The sequence below is a fragment of the Syngnathus floridae genome, chromosome 7 (assembly GCF_059516105.1).
Source record: "Syngnathus floridae isolate MCC-2025c chromosome 7, RoL_Sflo_1.0, whole genome shotgun sequence".
Lineage (NCBI taxonomy): Eukaryota > Metazoa > Chordata > Actinopteri > Syngnathiformes > Syngnathidae > Syngnathus > Syngnathus floridae.
In genome coordinates, this window is record NC_142419.1 from 8,869,672 (window position 1) to 8,883,274 (window position 13,603).

At 42.0% G+C, this 13,603-nt stretch overlaps 1 protein-coding gene across 4 annotated transcripts; it reads right to left on the bottom strand.

Annotated features, from left to right (window-relative positions):
* Window positions 1-759: 759 nt before the first annotated feature.
* On the bottom strand, window positions 760-12,992 carry LOC148395059 (tumor necrosis factor receptor superfamily member 19-like). Of its 4 annotated transcripts, XM_088379961.1 has the most exons (11): window positions 12,941-12,992; window positions 12,065-12,183; window positions 11,299-11,386; window positions 10,877-10,990; window positions 6,602-6,780; window positions 6,402-6,487; window positions 2,561-2,725; window positions 2,296-2,454; window positions 1,899-1,989; window positions 1,531-1,715; window positions 760-1,226 (listed from the first exon to the last, which is right to left on the bottom strand). In XM_088379961.1, the coding sequence occupies exons 3-11, from the start codon at window positions 11,356-11,358 to the stop codon at window positions 1,222-1,224; spliced, it is 1,044 nt and encodes a 347-aa protein (XP_088236087.1). In that variant the 5' UTR covers window positions 11,359-11,386; window positions 12,065-12,183; window positions 12,941-12,992; the 3' UTR covers window positions 760-1,221. The 4 variants fall into 4 exon arrangements, with proteins under 4 accessions (XP_088236087.1, XP_088236089.1, XP_088236088.1 ...); XM_088379963.1 differs by lacking the exon at window positions 12,941-12,992 and having other exon boundaries at window positions 2,296-2,424; window positions 12,065-12,189; XM_088379962.1 differs by lacking the exon at window positions 12,941-12,992 and having other exon boundaries at window positions 2,296-2,424; window positions 10,877-11,005; window positions 12,065-12,189.
* Window positions 12,993-13,603: the final 611 nt, after the last annotated feature.

Below are 13,603 nucleotides of genomic sequence, written 5' to 3' on the forward strand. Positions count from 1 at the left end.
GGTCATGCTAAAGCCATACACTGACATGTGAGCCTGTGCCATGCTTAGTAGTTCACATTAAGTAGTTCATGTTAACATTTTCATACAGTTGTTAGCAGCTAAGGTGATGTTGCAACTACTTCCCGCAGCTGTTGACACCCCGTCACCACTACCTTTAGCCTAGCACGATTCTGAACCAGAGGCGGGCGGTGTAAAGCGGTAATAAAAGTGGCGGGCAGCAGACAGGCTACTCTGATGACCAGTGGTGGGGAAGAAATTAACTATAAATACTTTAACTGTAGATTTTTCAGGTATCTATGCTTCTGATATTCCCCATTATTTGATGTTATGGACTCCAAGAATTATTTGTCTAAGGGTAAAAACAAGCTTTTGCTGTTCTGTTGTTTTATCTGAAATAATCATCTGATGACAGTTTTTGCTAATTTTGAATTTTTTTGTTAGAACATATTTTTATTTCATAAAAACCCAAGTCAGCTCTATCTAGATAGCTATTAGTATAGGTATTCTATATTATTCCAACAGAAGTACCTGGTCAAAACACATGCAAGACTGGGAAGAACGCAACCCCCCCACGGGAAGGCGAGAGCCCTGATTCGAACCGCAACCTCAGAACTGTGAGGCAGATAAGCCGAACACTCTTTCACTGTTCATAAGTGACAGTAAAAAAAAAAAAATTCAAAACAGAGCATTATTGTCTTTATAAAGGCAGATGGATTGGCTTTGTGCATAAAGTTGTAGCTACTGATCAAACAATGAACATTTGCCTGTTCAAGTGTTTTATTTACAAAGGTGTAAAACAAGTACATGGATCATCAACACTACAAATGCCGCACACAATCAGTCATGTCTGTTACAAAAATACGCAGCTATTTACTATTTTACATTATCCACAAGTCACTTGAACGCATGTACTCAAGATTGTCTTCAGTGTGATTTTCGTTCGCGTCACGACTAAATATGCACAATGCCAGACGTGACATGATCAAGTCAATCGTCCTCTGTTTGAACTTCATTCACTTTCACCTGCGGACCGGTGGCCACTTTTGATTGTACTTTGTTTGGGCTCGGAGGTTGGCTGCGGCCTTCGACCTCACCAGAGAGTGCATCAAATGGGAGCAAGGGGGAGAGAGTGGTGAGTGGAGGCGAGTCGTGTGAAAGGAGATCTGTCCGACGCCTCTGTTGTTGGTAAGTCCGGGCTGTTGGAAGCCAAAGTAATGTGTGTCATCCTGGAAGACGAAGGCCAACACGCACTGATTAGTAACAGAACTGAGCTGTGCCAGACACAGCACCACTTTTCAAGTCAGCTCCTCTTTCTCATAACAGCTGTTTTTCATGCTGTGTCACCTTAGCCTTCTGCCAACAGTACTTTCAGGGGCAACTTTTCAAGAAATACATTGCTCACTGTCGTGTACATCTCTCTTTGGTCTGAGAAGACTCATTCACACATCAACAAAGACAACTGAAACTCCCAACACCATCATCCAGAAATCATATTCAAGAGAAGATGCTTCAAGTAAAACTTTGCCTCACCCTCCCTAGTTGACGGCGGCTGCTCGCTTGGTTTTCTCTCAGCGGAACTCTGCCTGGGGCCATGCCCTTCCTCCGCTCCTTCGTCGCCATCTTCAGAAGCTTCTATATTCCGGAAACCCTCCGAGATGGCCTCTGCGGACGCAGTCTGAGCGTGTCCTGCCAGATCGTCGTCTGGCTCAGAATTTCTGGTAAGCGTGGTACAATCAGAGGAAAATTATTAATGCAAATCACTGGCGGGCTGCACCCTGGCATGTTTTGATTTTCAAGCTTTGTTCTTTACTTCAAATCTTCCAAATAATTTCAAGTTAAATTGAAACCTACGAGCGCAGAGCTCTTTTCATCTTGACGGCATGTTGGTTGCCTCTCACCTGTCGTTGAGGCTTGTGTGAGAGCAAAAGTGTGCGTTGTTCAGACTGCACTTCTCCTCGCAGCATAATGATGGGATCATGTGGACTGGACCTAAGGAGCACACATACATACAGACCGTGATTACTTCTACACCTGGAAGCATGGTGAGGTCATGTAACACATAGAATGCCAATCACATCTTTAGTTGAAATAATACTGTAAGACTTCATAATCCAGGTATCTATTTTCTACAATGCTTATCATTAGAGTTGCAAGTGAGCTCACGCATGACCCTGATGTGTATCGAAAATAAATGGATGGATACGGCATATCAATACATGTTTTTGATGGAGCTTTTGTATCAAATCTCAAAGTGGCCGGAGATACATAAATGTGTGCGTTTACTGTCCAGCATACCACATGTGTGTCCGGGGTCAAGGTGACACTGGCAGCAGGGTCCCTGGGGAGAGTCTTGGAGCCAACACGGGTCCAAGCAGGACATCTCAGCCCCGCCGTACCGACAGTCCTCGGACCTCAGAGATGCCGCTGGTTCAACAAGGTGCACAAATGACAACACTGATGACATTCAACAAAAACAGAATGTTTTAGCGACAAAGATTACAGCGAGCATTGCACTTGTTCTGTTTCTACACTGAGCCAACCTTTTGACGTTGTGACTCACCACTGGGCTTTTTCTCCAGGAACTGCCTCTTACAGTAGATGACGCAGAGGACAAGTAGGGCCAGCAGCACTGTAGCCAGAGCACTGCAGATGACCGCAGCCAGGGCCATGTCACGAGGACTGGTCACCACCGAAGGCAGAGGCACCAGGTTTACTCGACCGCTGCCTGCACGCACACAGACACTTAAAGTTAGTATGAACCATCGAGTCTCACATCTCACACTACATGTTTCATCAACTATACTCACAATGCTACTAAGAGATGAAACTTTATTGTCGTTTAAGGACTTCAGTTATTTCAATGACAATGTAGTTGTGATATCACAGCTTGCTCTGCCTTGAGGACCCACCACACCTGTGGTTTTCAAACTGGGGTCCCTGGGACTTCTCATAACATTACAACTCTTTTATTGCAAACAAAGTTTGAGAGCCTTTTGTTGAATCAGCCTACGATTTAAGACATCAAACATATTTTTTAGGTGTCGCTGACATTCCGGTTCTTTTGTGTTAGCACTATATTGTTATTAAATGGATTTGAGATGTGTTACATTTACACCAGCTCGAGGAGCCTCCATACACACGCTTTCCAATGACGGCCTCGGGAAAGCAGCCTGCGATACGTGTTCCAACAAAAATAGAACAGACAGGCTTGTTTTTGAGGCACATTAATCTTAAAACAGGTTGTGCAAGCCACTGGTTCTTTGTACCGAAACTATTGTACAAGTGACTCAAATAGTATATGATCACACGACGAAACACAATTGCATGATAGTAGATTAAACTAAGCTGATCATGACAAAGTGTCAGCCTATAATTATTTATATAGGGATGTGCGCTTGAAAGATGGATCACTGATCTTTATTTGACAAGTATGTTTGATGTGGCTATTGTCCAATCCATCCAAGAGGAACATCATCTGCTCTCGGAACACAAAAGGAAGTCTGTTATCAGACGCTAAACAGCTGCAGCAAATAAACAGTGGTCCATTGAAGACAGCTCACCTGCTGATTGTATCTCCACACAAAACAGCCTAGTAAACCGCAGTCTTTCTCATGGACTACTCCCCCCTCCTCCAGCCTGGAGCTTTGATTTGTGCCTTTACAAACACTTGAAACAGAAGTGAGCGCGTTTGACCCTGAACTCTAAGAGACCACCGCACATCGCTCGCTTTACGAGGGGACATTCCTCACACTAACTCCTTTTGACTTGGTTAACATGGTCGTAAAGGCAACCCTGGAATGTTTGAAGACTTTTAGCAGTTTGGAATTAAGTAAATACAGACAACAAGCCATTACGCTTCCCACCACTTTTACAGTACATTTCCACAGTCGACACAAGTACAAAAGCTGTGTAAATAAACCTGTACTTGGGGCATTATTATTCTGCTCAATTTAACACTGGCAAGGAAGCAGGAGATCAGAATAATCACACAGATGTACCTATCCCCTCAAAAACAATACTGAAAGTGCAACTAATTTAAAGTCTTTTTTTTTTTATATTCTTGATGAAAACTCTACACTAAACAGTAGTTATTTTGATCATGTGTGGAAGAGTGAGTGGCAAGTGCATATGTTCATGAGAACTTTGTCAACTTGTTGGAAGTTATGCAACTTGAACTGACTAATAGAGGGTTTGGTAAAATAGATCCAATTATGTTTGTGGTGTTAATAGCTTTTGTGGTATCATTAAATAATGATGGGCCACGTTAATGACTTTTGGTAAACGTGCTTTTGAATCTTTTGAAGGCTCTGGATTGAAGTGTTCTGAGGCTTGGCAAGATATGCAACTTCCTAGTGTGTACTACGTGTGCGTGCGTCCGTGCGTGCGATTTAAGGAAGCTTTGAAGTAAGTCTACATGATTGAGTTTATGGGTGACATCTGGCATTTGCTATTTCCAAGATGCCTAATTGAGGACGTCAAGGTTAGTTTACTCAAACAGAAACTGTAACCCTTGTGGATTTTTTTATCATTATTTCATGAAAAAGCTGCCACTTCCTCTCTGTAGTATATTAGTTGTTATATGGCTTGATTTAAAAGTCTTTGCCATATTTATGACTACAACAGTAGCTCCCTTTAGACTAATACATAAATCCAACAACAATCCAAGCAGATCTGACAATACGTATCTCTGCATGCATTTACGTATCTGTCTGCATGCCAGTGTGTTTGCACGGTCCGCTCTGCTCTACCGTGACAGTGAAAATGTTCAGCAGATGAAACCCATTAGAGGCTTAAGGAGTCCATAAAACACAATCTTATTTTGACTAGGCCCAAAAAATCACTGGAGAAAAGGGAGGAGAAAGAAAGGGTTGCTTTAAAATTTACAGAGGGTGACGACCTCCCCTGCACAGCTGCAATGCTGCCGCAGGCCAGCAAGGCCTATTAGAATAAACTCGCCTTTCAGTTTTCAACACCCTTCTCCAGATAACACTGGATGGAGGCAGCAAGTCTTTCAAACATTTGGAAAAGCTCTACTGAGAGTCCCTGCAGGAGCTAACTGCCAGCTATGTTCCCACACAATGGCTGTTTTGTTTAGAAGCGCTCCTCCAATATCACAATTGGACACTGCATAGATGGACCACCAGGCCCACAGAAGAGGGCCAAGGCAAACATCAATACTGTCCACAAAAAAAAAATAACAAGAGCACACTAAACAGAGTTTTATGATATAACTTTTTTTCCCTTACTGGTGACTTGAAAATAAAAAGAAGAAATTTTGCGAGAGTTGTGAGATATCCCAGAGCCGTCTGCATTTATTTAACATATAGCCGCTAAACCTGGCCAGGACTCCTCTGAAGCAGAGGTTTGCCAAAACTCTCCTCGGAAACAGCTGCCATCTCTACAAACAGGAAGTCACACTCAATTACCAAAGGGGTTGAGTTCACTCACCTATTTGTTTTATGTGGAAACCCAAAATCATTTACTACCTCTAATTTCTGGAGGAGAGAAGATAATTGAATCTGAGGCTGAGTGGAAAGTTAGCCTCGCTTGACCCCTTGGCTTCTTTTTGTGTGGCCGACATGCGCAAATTACTCCAAATAACAAGGTTTCAACTCCTAGCAGTGGCAAAATTAACAAGCCCGGGAGTTACTGTCAAGTCAAAGTAAAAGCCTAACCCCCCGAGGTCACACTATTTGGAATTGAAACAATCTTTGCAGAAATAATGTGACATTTAAAGGGAAAGTCTTAAGAATGAACTCAAGTGTATTTTGTGTGTGTGTGGGGGGGAAGGGGGGGGGGGGGGGTGTTATGATGTCACCACAGAAGGTTACCGGTAAGAACAAGAAAAGGGAAAACGTGAAGTTGGTCATTAAAGTAATTGCAGTACTAGTGTCTCTGTCCAGACTGTTCAGTAAAATTATAAATGACTAAGACTACCGCACCTTTAATAGCACAAATTTGTAATGTACGCTACACTTCTGTTCCTGGGTGTGACAGGTTGAGAAAAACAATCGCGGCTTCTTGGGGAATAAAGCCAACTGTTCCACACTATGTCACACATTATAAACAGACGAGTACTTTTAATTTAGTTTCATTTGATCTTACAATACAGCAGTTAACATTTTATATTTGTATAATAGTCAAAAATGTTAAATGTTACACTGCCTGTACATTTAAAGATGACATTTACGATTTTGTTATGATTCTGGAACCATTGTATTAGATTTGTTGTTTTGCTGTGGGAATACACACTTTAAAGTTAGAACAAAATAGAGGCCAACCAGGTTCCAGTCAGAAATTATATTGGACAATGGATGTTCCACTGTATCCATGACAACATGACATAGTATCACAGTGATGACAAGCAAAGTGTGGGACAAGGGAGTGGAAAAGGTGCTTACATTGAGGCTCATACTGAGGCGGAGGGTCTCCACAGGGTATACACTCCATGTCTTGGAAGCCACTTAATTTTGTCTTTCTGTAATATCTGTTGAGAACACAATTGCAGCCTTTCTCAAAATGATGTCAGAATATCAAAATAATTCTCTAATTTTTGTTTGTTTTCTGCAAAAGAATGACAATGATGTGTTTGTGCTCTCACCCGGGTAGGCACTCTCCACACACAGCATTGCTTGTAGTGGAACAGTTGCTCTTCTGGAAGCGATTGAGGAGTCCACAGTCCAGACAAGGCTTACATTTCTGGACACTCTGGTCTTCCTTGAAGCGACTGGTCCTGCACGGCACACACCGGGCATCTTCTCCATAACCAAAGCCACATTCCTGGAGGGATTAAAGGAAGAAACACACTGGGTAAGAGGTGGGGTTGATGCAGCTGGTGAGAAGAGGGCTTGAATGTGGACGACTGGGGGGTGTAGAAAAAGAAGGATCTTAGTTCATAGGATAAGAAGCGGACAATGGCCCGCCTCTTTCGAGAGTCCATCTTACACCGGCAATAATCTCCTTGACTCTCTAAAACTGAATGATCAGTCTTCCGCTGGAAGTTCCAGAAAGGCCAAACATTTAAATAATAAAGACCCTGAGGAACTCCCACTGTTGTATCATGGCACCTTTATTACTGCGTGGGACTCTCCTTTCAGTCACACACACACACACACACACACACACACACACACACACACACACACACACACTGGGTGTTCCGTTGATTGAGAGGCCAGCAAGTAAAAGAAACATTTAAAGGACACAAGAATTTGATTAAATATTTGTAGCAAGAAATTCAAGTGGGTAAAGCAGATTGAAAAAAAATCATAAAAGATATAGTAAGTAAAAACAAGAAATAAAAACTGAAGATAAATTGGCATGTGATTTTTCGAATATGAAGCTGTGGACGCAAAGTGCTCAGTTCTGCTCCTTGGCAGTGGTGCTCACTGGTACCAATCAGGCATCACATTTTGTCAGCAATGTACACTGTGATGGGGGCTTGGGTGACATCATACAATGACAGCTGCCCTCCTGTTGTCCAGTGCCCCAATGTCAAGCTTGGACAACACAGAAAAGGAGGCGCTCATATATCATTAAAGTGAAGGTCAGCTTCAAACGGCTCTTCCCTTCTCTCCTCGCCCGTGTCCCGTTTCACTGCCCGGGCATGCAGTCCTGCTGGAATGTGGGCACAAGAGTTTGGTATGGGGGTTGGGGAAAGTAAACTGGCCAGATATGAAAAGGGATTTTCGAGGCAAAGATGTGACACAGTGATGGCATCGCAGTGGAGGAGGAATGCAGTTCTCTGAAAGCAAACACATGCAAGCCTGATCTTACCCTTGGGGAAAGCCTGGCCCGAGGTACACCAGCTTAGGATGGACTATTGCAGCTGTTGTTATGACCGTTCCATTTACGGCCCGCTGTCCATCAACAGAGAGAATGAGATGGAAGAAAGGGTGTGAAACAGAGGGTGACTGATGAGTGATTATGGTCAGAAAAGGCAAAATAAGGGTGACGTGTTCGGCCACAGCTGCTGGAAAAAAGTGTTTCTTCACAAGGAGGGGATAGGGAGGTACGGCCATGGGTCAGGGTAGGTCGGTCTTCAACTAGTGGGTTTCACTCCCACAAGAAGCTTGTACCCACAGAGGATTCATGGCTTGGCACTGGCTCAAGCTCTGTGCCTATGGGGCACCGAATGACGGAGGCTTATGTCCCATATAGCAGATACAAATAGTGCCCAGTTCACAAGAACAAAAAGAAAATGGAGCCAACTTCTGCTTCTCTGATCCCGGCAGAGCTGAACATCACAAGGGGGTGATCAGTGTCCAGTTTCATCCCAACTAACAAAGCCCACCAGAACTGAACCACTCTACTGCATGACACTACTCCACAACAATACATTCATGGACCTTGCTTACTTCCCACTCTGATCGACTAAGTAATTAGACGTGTCTCAATACATTTGTCCACAATACACTGTGTTCTTTTTTTGGTCAGGGGCTCCGATATTAACATGAGTGCAGAGGAGGGAGAACAGACTGAAGATATTTGTGAGATTAGGAATCACGTGGGAGAGATCAGTCATCTGATCAGGTAATGAAGTGAACATAATGCTGAATCATTTCTCCCTGAGAAAAATGCAGTTTATTTATAGTTGTGATGGTTCTGTTGCTAAACAATTGTGTCTTTCACCAAAGAATCTTTTGCCTTGCCGGTAATACTGAAGGAGGAAATACTAGAGGCTTGCGACATACTACAAGATGTTGACACATCAAAGTAATGCGCGTGCCTTTTTAGAAACTGGATGGTTTCCAGCGTGCACTAGAAGGAAATTCATTTTCCTCTCCTTCACGCTTGACATGTTAAATAAAATAAAAAAAAGATTGAGGAACAAGGGAATGAAATATGGTTGAGACAAAAAGCTTGTAATGGATGTTGCAACTCTGTGGGTGGTTCTTTTTGCTACGGTGAGTGTGAAGGGGCTAATTGATGTTTGCCAGCCTCAAAGCGATGTCCAGAGGCAAACTTCCATTGCTAACTGGGGCACATTCCTTTGGGATCTCTATGGCAGCTGCACAGAGGGAATCCAAACGTTTGCTTCTCTCCTAAATAGTCACATCTGAATATGGACAGATTGTCTTGGTTACAGAGCTGAAACTAGAGGTTGTTCCTTGGGAAACTTTCTCTGAGGGCAGGCCTGGGGTCTCTGTTTTGAGCCAACATTTTGCTGCTTTCACAGAAAGAATGAGGCGGCCAATTATTAACCAGGACCCCAGGGTGCTCGCAACATTCATGCCTGTTAAAGGCACATGAAGGCTACCGAAGCCTATCACAAAGCATAGAGACTGTGGGTGGGTCTGTTCACTGGGCTTAAATGCATGTGCGCAACACATGTCAAGAGTTTATTTTCACCAGTTCTTGAATGCAGAGGTGCAGCATATGGTCTAAGCCAGTTTTGCTGAGTGTTCCTAAACTGAGGCCGTTGTTTTAATGTTGTACATTCAGATACGGTCTTGGCTTGAGATCCAGGCTCTTTTAATGAAGGGCCCAAGTAATACATGTATACTATATACTGAATACATTGCAAGCTACATTATGTACACAAATTGTACCAAATTTCTGCTTTCTCAAAGATTTGTTTCGAATCTTAGATTACTTAAGCAACATGTACTACTGATTGACTTAACTCTGCATCTGCATATGAAGATGACAGTTGTACCTGGGGGTGGTTCTCTAACACTCAGAGATGTGAGTGACAGAGGTGGTTTTGCGGTAAAAATTCATTACTGGTCCTCCCCGACAAAAAAAAAAGATGTCAGAACAGTCTCAATGTATCACTCCAAAATATTTGTTTGACATCAATAACTACTTTCCTAATAGCTAGGGCTGTGGTAGAGGTGTCAAAATGATTTTTTGAATGCACTTTAATGCAAATAAAATTGTAACAGATTATTCGATTAATCGATGGAAGAACGGACAGAATAATCCGTTCTGAAAAATATTCAATAGTGACAACAGATAAATGCCAACAAGTGACTTGTTCAATCAATAGCTGAGGATAACTTGCAAGGGGAAAACATTTGAATATGTGAATTTATGAGTAGGAAATTGCAAATAGGTGGGGTTCACTGTACTGTAACTTCAGTGGTATTATTGATTCACCTTGAAACAGTTTGCAGTATAAAAGAAGACAACGACTCATCCTAACTGACAAAAATAATATTTAAAAAAAAAACATTAAGTGATTGTTCATTTCAGCATCATAGGAAATTATTACTTTTTACTGTGTAGTCTTCTTGCCAATCATGATTGGTGGTAATAATTTACTCAGCTTTTCACCATTGCCTACACTTGCACAAGAAGAGAAATAGCTGCAGTCAGAGAGGTAAGCCTTGACTCACCAAGTTGACACTACAAAGGCCTGTCCGTACAAAGCACTCATAAAAATACACTAACCAACTACAGTAGTGGGAAGAAAAATCCATGACCAACTCTGAAAGCGGCAAGCTTAGGCATGGTTTCAAAAAGTGGAGACAATGAGTTGGAAAGGGTGCCAGGGGGAGACGGGAAACAATGGATGCCATTCAGCTGGAGAAGGTCAAAAGTATGGGTGTGACTGAATAAAGACAGGTCGTGTAGGAGTAAAGCTAATAACAGCTTGGCTGTTCTCTGCATGAATGAGAGGAAGTCATTAATAATGTTGCTTGCCTAGATGATGGACTTTTCTAAACATTCTTTGCCTGAACTCAACAGTTTCCCTTTTTTTTTTACATGACTAATCCAACCAACATTTGTTTTGCACTTAACGGAAGTTGCCAAAGCAGCAGTGCAGTGGATCTTGTAGGTGGGAAACAAAATAAATAGTCTTCCAGCAAATATTTTAACTGAACTTTTTACAAGAGAAAACACACACACACAGGATTTTTTTTTTCCTGACCTTTGATAGCTCCTGTCCGGCATCGCATTGCTTGCAGGGTTTACAATTCCCAAACTGGTCCTTGTACTCCTGCTCTCTGCATTCCCTGCTCTCCTCTTCAGCGCTTGCAGGAATCTGAGCAAGACAGACCTTTGGTGGAGGACAGTTATGAAATTTCTTCATTTCACCATATTTATTATTAGTCTGATACTGAAGCAATGACTTGATGAGAGCTCCATGTTTATTCTATCCCCCCCCCCAAAAAAAATCTGGAGTTAGGTAATGAAGCCAGTAATGAGTGGAATTACAATGATACACAGAATTATCTGTCACCAAGTCAATAAAATTGATAACCACCATGTATGGGATGCATGGTTTTGCATCATGGTATATTATGACTTGTGAGCGGTTAGCTATTTAAAATAAGAAAAACACTCCCTTACCAGACATAGGAGCTGTACAGTAATTAAAAGAGAGATGGAGTTTTGAATTATCTGGACCATTGTGCTAAGCCGCTCCTGCAACTAGCATCTGAAAAACAGGCAAAATATAGTTTGAGTTGTCTTTCGGTCGCATTCTCAGCGGCGGCGAACTCTTAGTTTTTACAAAGTCTTTTGCATAAGGGCCATGCATGCTAGTGATAAAAAGATATAATGCGGTGATTGATGAAATTTTAAGTATTAGTGGTTCCGCTGGATGTATTTGCAGAACAAATCTTTAAAACAAACATTGTTGAAAAGCCTATAAAAACAACCTTTACTGCGTTTCTCCACCAATAAAACGTGGTTAGGCAGAGCTACACATCTGCGAGGAAGATGATGCTGCAGATGTTCAACTGCAAATTGCAGTTGCATTCTGCAATCCCGACATCTTCAAAATTCCATATTTTACTTTCTAATTCACATTACGAACATGTCGACGGATTAATATGAAGATGAACGGCTGCAAACTAAACAAGGCTAAATAAGAAGACGCAAACACACAATTCAGCCCCTTAAATAGTTAAAATTCCAGCGCGAGAGCGCGTAGCATCACGAACGTGTTAAAGTCAACTTTTTATTCATTGCCAAGTTTAGGTGTCACGAAAGTCGAAATTGTTTTTTTAGTTAGCGCTCGCGTGTTGACATGATTGCAGTGTTCCCCGTAGCCTACACAAACTGTGATTAAGCCGAAGCCAGAAAAAAAATGAAACTGATTTAAACGTTTTACCTGCTAGCTGAGAACGAGTGGGTCCAAATCAAGATCACAACCGGTCCGGAAGCTGGTTGAGCTCTGGTGTCGCTCCACACGTCCGCGGATCGCAGGAGAAGCTGCCTCACTGTGCAGCGCTCCACATGAAAGCAGCAGCAAGAACAAACTCAGCGCCCAGATCAAAGGCGGAGCAGAGAGGGAGTCCTTCGAAGCGCGAGTGTCTGATTTGGGATCAGCCAGATCACGATCAGACACCGGATTAGCAATGTCAAATCTGATCTGAGAGCAACCGGATCACATCGCTGGTTTGCGATCGGATATCAAAACGCCTGTCCTAGCGAGAGACACTTATGAATGATTTTTCCAAGAACCACATAATATTGTACAATAATCGTAGAACATGTGTTCTATAGTTAGTACTACGTGCACAAAATCTACCAAATGGAAGAATAGACCATTCTTTGATCAGTCGGAAAAAAGGTTAATTGTATCTTTTCTGTTCATTTGGAATCAACAGGTTTTCCAAAATGTAGCTGTTTCTCACAAAAGCCTGAGGAAAAAGAATGACTTTGATATAAATATTTGCTGTAGTGATAACGCTAACATCTGAACAATGATTCAGGCTTTTGATATAGCAAAATAATGTATAATAATGTATTTCCTGATGTATACAAGCCACCAGCAAGCCTGATTCACAAGATGGTCCGCAGTCCAGTTAACAGTGACTATGATCCTTTCCATACATCCAAGATCTCTGTTGTACTTTGCCATGTTCACAATACACAACCTTCTGCCAACTACTACACATACTCCGCAACCACACATACACATATAATGTAAAATGGCTAAACTGGATTAATCTGAAATTTAAAACAAAGCATCACTGCTACCTACTGGTGTTTGTGCATCAGCAAACTTGTTTCTGAGCTTGAAATCGATGATGGAGAAGCATCAGAACCTCCCTCCCCCATCCTCTGTTGAAAAATGTAAGTGAAGCGTATACTCGTCAATGGCAGTCAATGTTAAGAACTTTTTTTTCTATTGCAGTGATAGGAACTCAAACATAATATTGAAGTAATACTCATGTAATCAGTTCTCTTTTAGACCAAATTCATCTGTTTATTGGATGTTTTTTCTCATCATGGTGTTGTTGAACTCCAGAGGTTGATAGAAAACTGGTTCCAGTGATTGCTTATGTGCCCCTCTAACTCATCCGAAAACCAGGGTGTCAATACCAGATGACTTAGACGCAAGAGTAGTTTTCATATTTTTTAAGGTATTAATAAGACAATAGGTTTGGTTTGTGCAGTTCTTAGACACACCCTGCAGAACAAATTTTGCTCTCATAAAATGGGTGTAGGCTAACTCTAAAGTATGTGCTTCAACACAACAAGCTAGTGTGAATCTTCCCTGTCTCATTTCTGGAGTTCTGGATTTGAATCTCTTGTACGGAGTTTTTATATTCTCCCCATGGATATTTTTTCCCCTTTTTTTTAGCTTTCCACAATCTAGCTGGCTTGATGGAACTTTGTACTTAATTTTGAATGTGAGCATTAA

What these genes read in the sequence shown, in the direction of transcription:
- LOC148395059 (XM_088379960.1), bottom strand. Translation starts at nt 11,358, where the DNA reads ATGGTCCAGATAATTCAAAACTCCATCTCTCTTTTAATTACTGTACAG. An exon ending in TGTGGAGAGTGCCTACCCGG is followed by an intron (nt 6,488 to 6,601) that starts GTGAGAGCACAA and finishes TGTTCTCAACAG; the next exon opens with ATATTACAGAAAGACAAAAT. An exon ending in TGACCCCGGACACACATGTG is followed by an intron (nt 1,990 to 2,295) that starts GTATGCTGGACA and finishes TGTGCTCCTTAG; the next exon opens with GTCCAGTCCACATGATCCCA.